This window comes from Heloderma suspectum, chromosome 3, assembly GCF_057233095.1.
Source record: "Heloderma suspectum isolate Gila_16-S chromosome 3, 16-S_ref, whole genome shotgun sequence".
In the NCBI taxonomy this organism is placed as follows: Eukaryota; Metazoa; Chordata; class Lepidosauria; order Squamata; family Helodermatidae; genus Heloderma; species Heloderma suspectum.
The window spans coordinates 35,035,319-35,048,353 of NC_139460.1; the positions used below are offsets into that span (position 1 = coordinate 35,035,319).

At 45.3% G+C, this 13,035-nt stretch overlaps 1 protein-coding gene across 1 annotated transcript in view; it reads right to left on the bottom strand.

The window, feature by feature from the left end:
- Positions 1–230: 230 nt before the first annotated feature.
- Positions 231–13,035, bottom strand: part of ATP8A2 (ATPase phospholipid transporting 8A2) — a 519,580-nt gene continuing 506,775 nt past the window's right edge. The window contains exon 38 of the mRNA XM_084845428.1: positions 231–1,702. Coding sequence (XP_084701554.1) covers positions 1,605–1,702 — 98 coding nt within the window. The 3' untranslated portion in view covers positions 231–1,604. The remainder of the gene's footprint in view (positions 1,703–13,035) is intronic.

Here is a 13,035-nt window from a genome sequence, read left to right on the forward strand (position 1 = left end):
AATGTTAACCCCAATTTTAAGGTATTGGGTTGGATCCAGACTTAGTCATGCTCAGAGCAGACCAATTGGAATCAGGACTAACTGCAGGATTGATTTCAACAGGTCTCCTCTAAGCTAAGTTTGGATCCAACCCATAATCTCTGCATAAACCATTCCCCACATGAAACATGCCCATGAAATGGCTATGCCAGAACCTGGCGGTTGATTTTAATTTTTTTTTTTTTAAAGGTCTTCAGTTTTCCTGAGCCATTTCTCCAAGTGGTGACAGAGATGCCTAAGTCAGCATCAAGTTCATTCATGTTTGATTTCCCTGGACAGTTGTACATTTTCTTAGGAAAGAGGCTTACATCTGCATTTTGTTTCTTTGGTGGGAGACCTCCTCCCCCCCCCCCAGTTTGGACTTAACTTTACAATAAAGGATTTGCAATGTTTACTGATCTGCTGGAGAAAAGCATCTACCTCAAGGGCAGGATAGTCCAACGTGGACTCTTGCTCCATCTCCCAAAAGTTATCATCAGTCCCCAAAGCATCGGATATTAAGGCACCAGCTGTTTGTTTCTATTCTGAACATTTTAAGAAAGGCCAGTATGAAGAACATCAGCAAAGGGGGACAAAATGTCTAAATCCATGTGACCACCTTTGAATCCAGAGAGCTCCTTTCCACTATTTGCATATGACTGGAGAACATTTCTGTGGATAACAGAAAATATACATGGAGCAAGTAGATTTGTTGCCGTTTCAGATGGCCCATGCCCATCCAACGTCTGCATTCAGAGGTACCCCAGCAATTGACAAAAGGCTGTGTTTTAGTTGTTATTGTTTTGAGATGCATCTTGAGCAGAACGCCATGCAAACAATACCCAGATCCTGACATGCAGATGACTAGGGTGATGGAAAGATATTGTGGCAGAAAGGTAACGTGTGTGTGTAAACAGCTAACATTTCTGTGACATATTTTATATGGTGCTTATATCTTCCGACGCGTATTCTTTCTGAAAAAAGCCAGCAACATTGGCTCTTATTTGCATCTTGCAACTTTTGCCATGATGTGTTTTCCTCTCTCTCTCTCTCTCTCTCTGTCCATCCAGCTTTTCTGCGAACATTTCAGTCAAATAAACAGTGAGCATTATAAAGGTTTCATACATGCAGCCTTGCGCACTTGAATCTGGGCATGACAAAACAGGAAATGCCAGCACTCCTATTCGAATTAAGCAAAGGCAGATCTCTCACGGAACATACAACCTCTTTACTTTTCTCTCTAGAACTGTGTCTGTGGACCTCTCCTTTCCTTAAAAAAAATTAAAAAATCCGCAAAATGTTTTCAATTTTACACCTTGTGTAGTGCAGCCGAATGCTTCATAAACAACGTAAACAAATGTTAGGCAGAGCAAAGAGGCTGACTTCAAAGGATGGATTCACCCCCTACAATGTGTGTTCCAAGGTCTGCAAGAAGCATACATAAGAAACTTGTTGGCTAAGGCCACAGTAAAGGGTTTTTCCGGTGTTTACGCTGCTTTTGCCAACCTTACTCAAGGATGTATTAACAGTGGACGCATTGATCCCAATCTTATTACTCCAAGCACCAATCCAGTGAAAGGACTGTGTTATTCTACTCCAGCTCTCTGTTTCGTAGTGTCGTAGGATCGAACCACTTGAGACTGGGAAACGACCCCGTGTTCCTCTTGAGAAAACGCATACCCATCTGAAAAGGCAAAGAGCAGAGGAAGAGACTTGGAATCAGTTGAAGTCCGCAGCTTGGTTCTTAAACAGTTAAAAGACAGAGCCAGTGTGGTGTAAAGGTTTGAAGAGTATAGTCCAGTCTTCCCCAACCCAATGTCCTCCAGATGTGCTGGACGGCAACTCTCATTATTCCAACGGTCATGCTGGCTTGGAATGATGGAAGCTGAAGCCCAACACACCAGGCTGGGGAAGGTTGCTGTAAACTCAATCAGTGCATTTACCACATACATTCAATTAAAGTATGTTATCCACAGAAACATTCTCCTGACCCATCCTTGCCATGCTCCTGAATATCTGCTGCAGTACAGAACAGATATTGTTTCATGTTCTCCACTTCCCCAACTCGTAGGAATCTTCAGGGCAGTCTTTCAGAGTGTCAGTTTTTTTCTACGAGGGTGGTGGGGCCACAGCTCAGTGGCAAGAACACATGTGCTTCATGTAGAAGGTCCCAGGTTTGATCCCAGCATCTCCAGGTAGGCCTAGGAAAGAATCCTGCCTGAAACCCTGGACAGCTGCTGCCAGTCAGCATTGACAGTACTGGGCTAGATGGACCAATGGTCTAACTCAGTATAAGGCAGCTTCCTATGTGTTTTATTTTGAACTATACAAGTTGAGCAGGAAACAGTAGGCTGGTACCTAAAGAACCAGCACTAGTCTTGAAACAGCGTCAGTTCTCCCAAAGCAACACCATACCCTTGCCACCCCCCCCTTAACTGTTTCTTGTAAATAAGCTACAATTCAAACTATTTCTTGACCTGCAAAAATGTTTCCTTTAGTCTCCACCTGGTCAGACAAGGTGTGACATGAATTCCAATGGCCTTTGGAATAGCTGCTAGCAATCAATGCGCAACAAGTGAGCACCTTCAGATATGAGGCTATACAAAAGCTTAGGAAGAAAGTGATCTGTTCAATTTACATGATGCAAGTAATGTGTGCAGATAACGACCAGGTTGCTATTACTCTAAATTCTTCTTAAGCTGGAAACATAGTTCTGTTCATTCTCTTTTATGAGGAGGAAACAGCAACTATGTTCTGACCTGTAGAGGGTTTAAAGAAACCTTGTGCCAGCCAGATGCAAAATAGACATGATGATTTTCAAATTGGGAAACTTCAGAGACCACTCTCTCCACAATTTGGCAGGGACCCCACCATATATAGCACTTAAGTGTAATGGTTAATCTAGCTCTTCCTTTCAGTACAATCAGAATGACAAAGAAAAACTGTCCGCATATAACTATCTTCCCGCCCCTCCCCATCTATGACCCAAGAACTGACTAATTGCACATTTCCACTGTCTTTAGAAACCAAACAATGAAAGATTCCATCGCACACTTACAATGGAAGCCTTTTGAAAGCTTGGACATCTCGCCCAACTTTTTTTAAAGCCGCACCTATTATTCCATTCTCTAGAACAAGCCAGTCATTGTTCAGAGCATTTACAGCTGCTCAGAAGTGCAAGAACTGAGTGAAGTGCCATTTAGTAGAAGTTCCGGCAAAAACATAGAATTCTTAGCCTCTTCTATCATCTGAGACTTGAGGACGATTTATACGTTATCTGATGACTATGGTGGCTGTTGTGCTGGAAGCAAGGTTTGTAATATCATTAAAATATAAGGTTTCCCACTTTTTGGAGGATATCGATCTATTTGCTGAAGCAGAGAAGTACCTTGCTGTTAGCTGTACTACCTTTCTGCAAGGGAGATTACAATTCAAGTCTCTCTCCCACTAGGACTACAGTCATATATTAATACAGCCATCCCCAACCTGGTGCCCTCCAGATGTGTTGGGCTTCAACTCCCATCATTCCCAGCCACCATGGCCATTGGCCATTATGGGACTTGATGTCCAACGCATCTGGAGGGTACCAGGTTTGGGGAGATAGTGTTAATGGTACCCCCCACACTACAGCTGATTATTCTATTCATGTTCCTGTTGGGCGAGGTGCAATGGGCAGTTTATAGCCACATCAAGTTTCTACGACAATACCACCCTAATGGCAGAAAGAGAAGAGGATCTAAAGAGCCTCTTGTTGAGGGTGAAAGAGGAGAGTGCAAAAGCTGGTTTGAAACTCAACATTAAAAAAACTAAGATCATGGCATCTGGCCCCATCACTTCCTGGCATATAGAAGGGGAAGAAATGGAAGCAGTGACAGATTTTACTTTCTTGGGCTCCAAGATCACCGCAGACGGTGACTGTAGCCATGAAATTAAAAGACGCTTGCTCCTTGGGAAGAAAGCTATGGCAAACCTAGACAGCATAGTAAGAAGCAGAGACATCACCTTGCCGACAAAGGTCCGTATAATCAAAGCTATGGTTTTCCCAGTAGCAACATATGGCTGTGAGAGCTTGCACTGCAAGGAGGTCAGATCAGTCCATCCTAAAGGAAATCAACCCTGAGTGCTCATTGGAAGGACAGATACTGAAGCTGAAGCTCAAATATTTTGGCCACCTAATGTGAAGAGAAAACTCCCTGGAAAAGACCCTGATGCTGGGAAAGATTGAAGGCAAAAGGAGAAGGGGACGGCAGAGGATGAGATGGCTAGATAGCATCACTGATGCAATGAATATGAACTTGAGCACACTCCGGGAGAGAGCGCAGGACAGGAAGGCCTGGCGTGCTATGGTCCATGGGGTCACGAAGAGTTGGACATGACTTAACGACTGAACAACAACAACAAGTTTCTACCTTGAAATATGTTTGTGGAGGTCTCATAGATCAAGATCTTTTCATGTAGAAGTAGACGTCATGCATCAGGGAAGAAGGATAGACTAAGAGCTTTTCTACATGAGGCATTTATTGTGCACTCATGCTACATGGTTACTTACAGGTTCTTTAGATGACGTCATGACCCTCCAGTTTTGTTTCTGTTTTAAACAGTGCTTTCAGCAAGTTTTTGAACTTTTCTACACAAGGATGTTAATCTCCTGTATCTACTTTCAATTTTGTCAAGGAATTGAGAGCGAGCTCTACACAAAGAGCTTTCCCTTTCCTGCTTTTCCACTACATAACTTCTAGGTGGCACTGTGGTATAGTGGAGTATCACAATTACACAAGTGGGGAAATGTATTTTGTTTCACTTCCAGGAATAATACTGCATTTTCCTCGCTCTATCCCCACCCCTGGAAAGTGCTTTTTAAAAACAGACCCGAAACTGGTGGGTCACGTCATCATCTAAAACCCCCATAAAAACCCGTGAGTGAGGAATGATGAATGCACAAAAAATGCCTCAAAAAGTTCCAATCCTCCATGGTATGTTGACAACTCAAAGTCAAATGTTTGGAAAACAAGTGGTACAACTGCATCACCACTGTGCTACCTTAGAATCAGAATAGGAGGGGACCACTATGGACTGAATCAGATGATTGCCAAGCAAATGCTTTGGTCCCTCAGATTTTTCCTGTGTGTTTTAGGAGTCAAGATACAGAGCCTTCTCCAGAAGGTCGACACTCGTGCCACATGGTTTAGGAAATTATGCTCTGTTAGAAATGATGCTCTAATTGAAAAGATGCAAGAGCCAAACTAGATGAGATTTGGGAGATCCACGAGCAGAACTCTCAACATTTCTCTTTTTAGTTAAAACTGTTACATGCAGACGGGGGCAGACCAGATTGGCCAGCAGAACTGGGGGACGTTAGGTTTTTTTTTTTTTTAACAATTTGGGTGGGCAACTTGTGGCCCTCCAGATGTTTTGACCTATATGACCCATCAGCCCTAGCCAGCATAGCCAATGGTCATGGATCATGGGAGTTGTAGGCCAAAACATCTGGAGAGCCACAAGTTTCTCACCCCTGATCTTCTTCCTGAGCAGCTATTTGACAAGTATGGAAAACATGCAGATAGCTGTCTTTCTTCACAGCTGGATTAATAGTAGTGCTGTGCCAAAAATTTCTTCCACATTTTTTTTTACCACTCTCATTCGATTTGATAGAAAAGAAATTGCTTTCAAAAAGAACTTCAAAGGAGATGAAAATTCAGGAGAAATTCGCATGGGTTGGGTTCAGGGTTCTTGTGCTTACCATACTCATGAGGTGGCAGAGGACCTTTCATTGTACAATCATTTCTGCGGCAGCCTGTAGCCTCCTTGGCTTCCCACAGGTCAATTAAAGCCCAGAGGAAGACATCACGAGGTAATCCCTCCCATAGGGCTTTTTCAGACCAAGAAGCACGCATGGCACCCTTGGCTACCTCACAGTGATTTGTTAAGCTCAAAAACACTACCAAAAGGAATTCAAAATAAATTATAAAATGCCCTCTCACAAGACATTTTTTTCAGAAAAGCTCTGAGATTTTTCTTTCCTTACCCCCCCGCCCCCGGAAATATAATGCCATTTTGAGGACTTTTCTCCAAATTTTCTTCCCCATTTTTTACAGGAAGCTGTCTTCCCCCTCCCCCCAACACCCCAGAACAGTGCTAGATGTGGACCATTATGGAGGATGCAAAATAAGGGCTCAGCTGCCTACACTGCTGCTGCTGTTGCCACTTTCAGTTGGGGGACACTGAAAAATTCAGTGAAATTGTCCCCCTAATTTCTCTGCCACAAACAGAGTGGAGAGTTTTGAGCGGCTGTTTGTGCACAGCTCTAATGATTAGCGGCTTGGGGTGGGTGGGGGAGCAATTTAGATAGGGAAATGGCACAGGTGAAGGGTTAAACCCTCCTTCTCTCAGTTGCAGTGCCCTGGTGTAATTCACTCCCGCACTACTGCCTTTAACTAAAATCAGAAACACTGGGAGATCTGATCATGAATATCCCATGTAGGGGCTGGTCCAGAAATACTGGCTGGCCTTGGAAGCCAACCTGACATTTGCACTGGTCTTGATCAGATGTAATGCTGAACTTTTGAGGACAGGGGCCTCTTAAGGTCAGTGAATAGTTGGTGATGACCCCTTCCATCATCATCCCCATCCCCAGACGGGTTTCCTAGTGTGCACGAGAGCCTGTGCCCCACCTCTTCCTCCCGTCTTCACAACACCTCCCAGAGCTAAGCAGTGCTCAGTGCATGAGCTAACACGGACGCGCTGACCATGAGTGCTAGGAGGATGCACTGCCATCCACCAGCAGCCCCACTTCAAGCCCAAGCTGATTGGAGTGTGACTCCAATCACACTCCAATCAAAACGAAACACATGTGCTACTGTGTGCGCATGCATGGCGTGGCAGACAGTGGCAGCGCCTTGTGTGCCAAGCTTTTTTTGGTTAAACAGCGGCGGCGGGGGGGGGGGAGAGGAATGTTGTAAATAAATACTTCCTAGAGCTCAGAGATGCTGAAGCAGGAGGAAGACAAGGCAGAGAAGGGAGGGGATCTTCCATGTGGTGCTGTGCTTTGGAGAGCAGCCCTGAAACATGGTGCCATGCAGATGATTCCTGCCCTCCTGCTGAGCTTGGAGCTGGGGAGGGCTACTCACAGTTGCTTCCTCCCCTGTGCACCCACTGTGGCAACATTTTCTCTTCTCACCCCTTAGCGTGTCTTCCTCTCCAGCACCTCTCAGCTCTAGGAAGTGCTCAGCAAACTTCAGCAACACTGAGCAAACGAGCTGCCACTGTTGTTCATTATGTCATGCATATGTGCACATAAATGCACTGTACTCTGATCAGCTCAGGCTGGAATGGGTAGGGATGCACTGGTGAAGAGGATCAGCAACTCAAGCGATGAGAGGTGTGGGAGGAGAAAGCTTATGTAAACTCCCCCCCCCAGGTGTTTTGGACTCCAACTCCCACCAGCACCTGCCAGCACGGCGAATGGTCAAGGATTATGGGAGCTGTAGTAGTCCAATACATCTGGATGACACCAGACTGGCTTATGTGCTTAGCGCTGGCTGATGCTGGGAAACGAAGGGGGAGCGTGCAGCTCTGTGGATGGGCGGTGGCGGTGATTTGTGGTCTCATGTTCCCATGTCTCATGTAGTTTGGCTCCGAGACGAATCCTGAGACACTTCCAGTGTGTTTTGAAAGCTTTCACATATACAGGAAACCATGGCCTTTGCTTGGTGTTTTTCTTATTCAGAGAACAGCTGAGAATGAAAAATCCGTATAACAGGACTTAACAGCGAAACCTGCTACCAGCACTGATTTCAAACAGGTGCCAGTGTAGGAACCATACTCTGTCTTAAAGTAGAACTGCTGTCTGTTTCCATTAGAATGTTTAGGAAGGTAAGAAATGCTAAACATTCAGGAAAGCCTTTAAAAATCCTGCACTCCAGCCCCTCCAATCTACTGAAACCCTAAGTTTATTTACAACAGAATCTGAAGCTTGGTAGGAAAAAAAGAAGAAGCTTTGCACATGTTCATAAATCTTCCAGAAAGCTGCAACAGCCAGAAATTTGCAGACTTCAGAGAAGAGTTTTTAGATCAGACTAACTCGTTGTTCTTAAACAGTACATGAAAATGTGTGTCATTATAGTAGGGATGTCAGAGAATTTCGCCACGAATCTTGGGGAGGCCGAATGCCAGCGCATTCGGCCCCCCGAAATCGGTGGCAAAACGGTCTGCCACCCCCCCGGCCCCCCCCGGGACGGGACTTACCTGGGGCGAATCTCCCTGGTGGCGGCGGCTCCGGCGGCGGTTCGGCGGCGGTTCGGCTGCAGCAGCCGGTCTTCTGACCGGCTGCCGCCGCTGCCATTTCCAGTAAAAAACAAAACAAAAAAACATGATAGGCTATGTAAAGATTTACGTAGCCTATCACGGCTGAGTAAAACAAAAAACCGCACGTACGCAAATGCGCTTTTGCGTTCCCCTTATTTTTGCCGTAGTCTACGTAAATGTTTACGTAGACTAGACGTGCCAAAATAAGGAAAGCAAATGGCGGCGCCCATGGGCGCCGCCATTTGCGTACGTGCAGTTTTTTCTTTTTTGTTTTACTCAGCTGTGATAGGCTATGTAAACATTTACGTAGCCTATCACGGCTGACTGCAGGGACGCAAATGGTGGCGGCTATGGCCGCCGCCATTTGCAGACCTGGCCGGCCAGGATTCGCGGCGGGAGGGACGGGTGGTTTGCGTATGCGCGGTTTGTTTGTTTGTTTTTTACTCAGCCGTGATAGGCTACGTAAACATTTACGTAGCCTATCACTGCTGACTGCAGGGAGGCAAACGGTGGCGGCTACGGCCGCCGCCATTTGCAGACCCGGCCAGCCAGGATTCGCGGCAGGAGGGACGGGGCGCCTCCCCCCCGGCCAGAATTTCGGGGGGGAGGGACGGGGCGCCTCCCCCCCACCTTGAATCACATTTCATCAAAAGGTAAGTGACTTTCGTACATCCCTACATTATAGCCACAAAACCAAAACCACAGTAAAAAAAAAAAATACTGTGATGTTAGCAATGAAAAAAAAATTAACTGCATAATCCTATATGCATTTATTCACTTATTTACCCCATAAGTTCAGTGGGACTGAGGCTGCAATCCTATGCCTACTTACCTTGGAGTAAGTCCCACTACAATCAATGGGACTTACTTTTCAGGAGACATGTATCAGATTGTGCTGTTAGACTGTGATCCTGGACAGCTAGAGGAAGTTGCATTGAATTCATTGGGACCTACTTCTGAATAGATACATATAGAATTATCTTGTGAATCTAGAATTGTGATCTAAGTTTCCTTTGTTGTTGTTTCCATGGGGCTACTCTGTGGTGGCTACATGGGTCACAGGAACAGTGCTTGCCCTAGGATAAATAGCACCCAGGGCAAGGAGCATCTTCAGCCCCCCCCCCAAATTAGTTTTACAGTATTGCCACATTGTCCGGCTTGTGCAGAATTGCAAAACCTAGCAAAGCAAAGCTGTGTTCCCCTGATTTTTCTCTAGAACAAATGACATCAAACTGGAATTTGGGGAAAGGGGGCAATACTTTCAAACTAATTGATGGAAATTTATTTCTGTACTTAGTATCCAAAAGACATGTAGAACATGAAAAGAAGGTTAGTGCTTTTTTTCACCCTAGCTCACTGCAGACAGTACTCAACAAACACTGAACCCCAACCTTAGTGTTGGATAATAGGAACAACTCCTCATGCTTCAAGTCACTTGGTGGTGATAGAAGAACTGTAGCTTGATCAGTTCCTATTTTCTGCTCCCTCCCCTTCGTCTTCCTTCTGCCTTCTTGCTCTGTCTCTGCAACAGGCAACCACCATGCAGTTTCTCTAGAGAGGAAGCAAGTAACCATATGTCATGCCTTCAATTACTTACACGCACAGATTGAGCTTTAGGGGGTGCTTGTAGCTAAACACTGTTAGATAGCCTTCTCTGACGATGTGTATAAAAGCACTAATAAAGTTAGTTGATTTGAACTTCTTTTAAACTAGCTCTTGTTGTTGTTGTTCAGTCGTTCAGTCGTGTCCGACTCTTCATGACCCCATGGACCATAGCACACCAGGCCTTCCTGTCCTCCGCTCTCTCCCGGAGTGTGCTCAAGTTCATATTCATGGCATAGGTGATGCTATCTAGCCATCTCATCCTCTGCAGTCCCCTTCTCCTTTTGCCTTCAATCTTTCCCAGCATCAGGGTCTTTTCCAGAGAGTTTTCTCTTCGCATTAGGCGGCCAAAATATTTGAGCTTCAGCTTCAGTATCTGTCCTTCCAATGAGCACTCAGGGTTGATTTCTTTTAGGATTGACTGATCTGACCTCCTTGCAGTGCAGAGGAATCGTAAGAGTCTTCTCCAGCACCACAGTTTGAAAGCATCAATTCTTCGGCGCTCAGCCTTCCTTATAGTCCAGCTCTCGCAGCCATATGTTGCTACTGGGAAAACCATAGCTTTGATTATACGAATCTTTGTTGGCAAGGTGATGTCTCTGCTTCTTACTATGCTGTCTAGGTTTGCCATAGCTTTCCTCCCAAGGAGCAAGCGTCTTTTAATTTCATGGCTACAGTCACCGTCTGCCGTGATCTTGGAGCCCAAGAAAATAAAATGTGTCACTGCTTCCATTTCTTCCCCTTCTATATGCCAGGAAGTGACAGGGCCAGATGCCATGATCTTAGTTTTTTTAATGTTGAGTTTCAAACCAGCTTTTGCACTCTCCACTTTCACCCTTAACAAGAGGCTCTTTAGATCCTCTTCACTTTCTGCCATTAGGGTGGTATCGTCTGCGTATCTGAGGTTGTTGATAATTCTCCCAGCAATCTTAATTCTGACCTGTGATTCATCCAACCCAGCCTTTCTCATGATGTACTCTGCATATAAGTTAAATAAGCAGGGCGACAATATGCAGCCTTGTCGTACTCCTTGACTATTCTAAAGCCTTTGACTGTGTGGATCATAACAAATTGTGGCAAGTTCTTGGTGGTATGGGGATGCCAAGTCATCTTGTCTGCCTCCTGAGGAATCTGTATAATGACCAAGTAGCAACGGTAAGAACAGACCACGGAACGACGGACTGGTTTAAGATTGGGAAAGGAGTACAGCAGGGTTGTATACTCTCACCCTATCTATTCAACCTGTACGCAGAACACATCATGCGACGTGCTGGGCTTGATGAAGCCAAGGCTGGAGTTAAAATCGCTGGAAGAAACATTAACCATCTCCGAGATGCAGACAGAATCATAGAATCATAGAATAGTGGGGTTGAAAGGGGCCTACAAGGCCATCGAGTCCAACCCCCTGCTCAATGCAGGAATCCAAGTCAGAGCATCCCTGACAGATGGCTGTCCAGCCTCGTCTTGAATGCCTCCAGTGTGGGAGAGCCCACCACCTCCCTAGGTAATTGGTTCCACTGTGGCATTGCTCTAACAGTCAGGATGTTTTTCCTGATGTTCAGCTGGAATCTGGCTTCCTGTAACTTGAGCCCGTTATTCCGTGTCCTGATGATACCACTTTGATGGCTGAAAGCGAGGAGGAGCTGAGGAACCTTCTGACGAAGGTGAAAGAAGAAAGTGCAAAAGCTGGGTTGCAGTTAAACCTCAAAAAAACCAAGATTATGGCAACCAGCTTGATTGAGAACTGGCAAATAGAGGGAGAAAATGTGGAGGCAGTGACAGACTTTGTCTTTCTAGGCGCAAAGATTACTGCAGATGCTGACTGCAGCCAGGAAATCAGAAGATGTTTACTTCTTGGGAGGGCAGCAATGACAAATCTTGATAAAATAGTTAAGAGCAGAGACATCACACTGACAACAAAGGTCTGCATAGTTAAAGCAATGGTATTCCCCGTAGTAACTTATGGCTGCGAGAGCTGGACCATAAGGAAGGCTGAGCGAAGGAAGATAGATGCTTTTGAACTGTGGTGCTGCAGGAAAATTCTGAGAGTGCCTTGGACTGCAAGAAGATCAAACCAGTCCATACTCCAGGAAATAAAGCCAGACTGCTCACTTGATGGAATGATATTAAAGGCAAAACTGAAGTACTTTGGCCACATAATGAGAAAACAGGATACCCTGGAGAAGATGCTGATGCTAGGGAAAGTGGAAGGCAAAAGGAAGAGGGGCTGACCAAGGGCAAGATGGATGGATGATATTCTGGAGGTGACGGACTCGACCTTGGGGGAGCTGGGGGTGGCGACGGCTGACAGGAAGCTCTGGCATGGGCTGGTCCATGAAGTGACGAAGAGTCGGAAGCGACTGACCGAATAAACAACAACAAATGGAGCTTCTCCATCTTTGGCTGCAAAGGACATAATCAATCTGATTTTGATATTGACCATCTGGTGATGTCCATGTGTAGAGTCGCCTCTTGTGCTGTTGGAAAAGAGTGTTTGCTATGATCAGCGTGTTCTCTTGGCAAAACTCTATTAGCCTTTGTCCTGCTTCATTTTGTACACCAAGGCCATGCTTGCCTGTTATCCCGGTTATTTCTTGACTTCCTACTGTAGCATTCCAATCCCCTATGATGAAGAGGACATCTTTTTTTTCTAGAAGTTGTTGTAGGTCTTCATAGAACCAATCAACCTCAGCTTCTTTGGCCTCAGTGGTTGGGGCATAGACTTGAATTATTGTGATGTTGAATGGTTTGCCTTGGATTCGTACTGAGATCATTCTATCATTTTTGAGATTGTACCCCAATACTGCTTTTCCTACCCTTTTGTTGACTATGAGTGCTACTCCATTTCTTCTAAGGGATTCTTGCCCACAGTAGTAGATATGATGGTCACCTGAATTAAATTCGCCCATGCTTGTCCATTTTAGTTCACTGATTCCCAAGATGTCGATGTTCAGTCTTGCCATCTCATGTTTGACCACCTCCAGCTTACCCTGATTCATTGATCTTACATTCCAGGTTCCTAAACAATATTGTTCTTTACAGCATCGGACTTTCTTTTCACCACCAGACACATCCACAGCTGAGTGTCCTTTAGGCTTTGGCCCAGCCGCT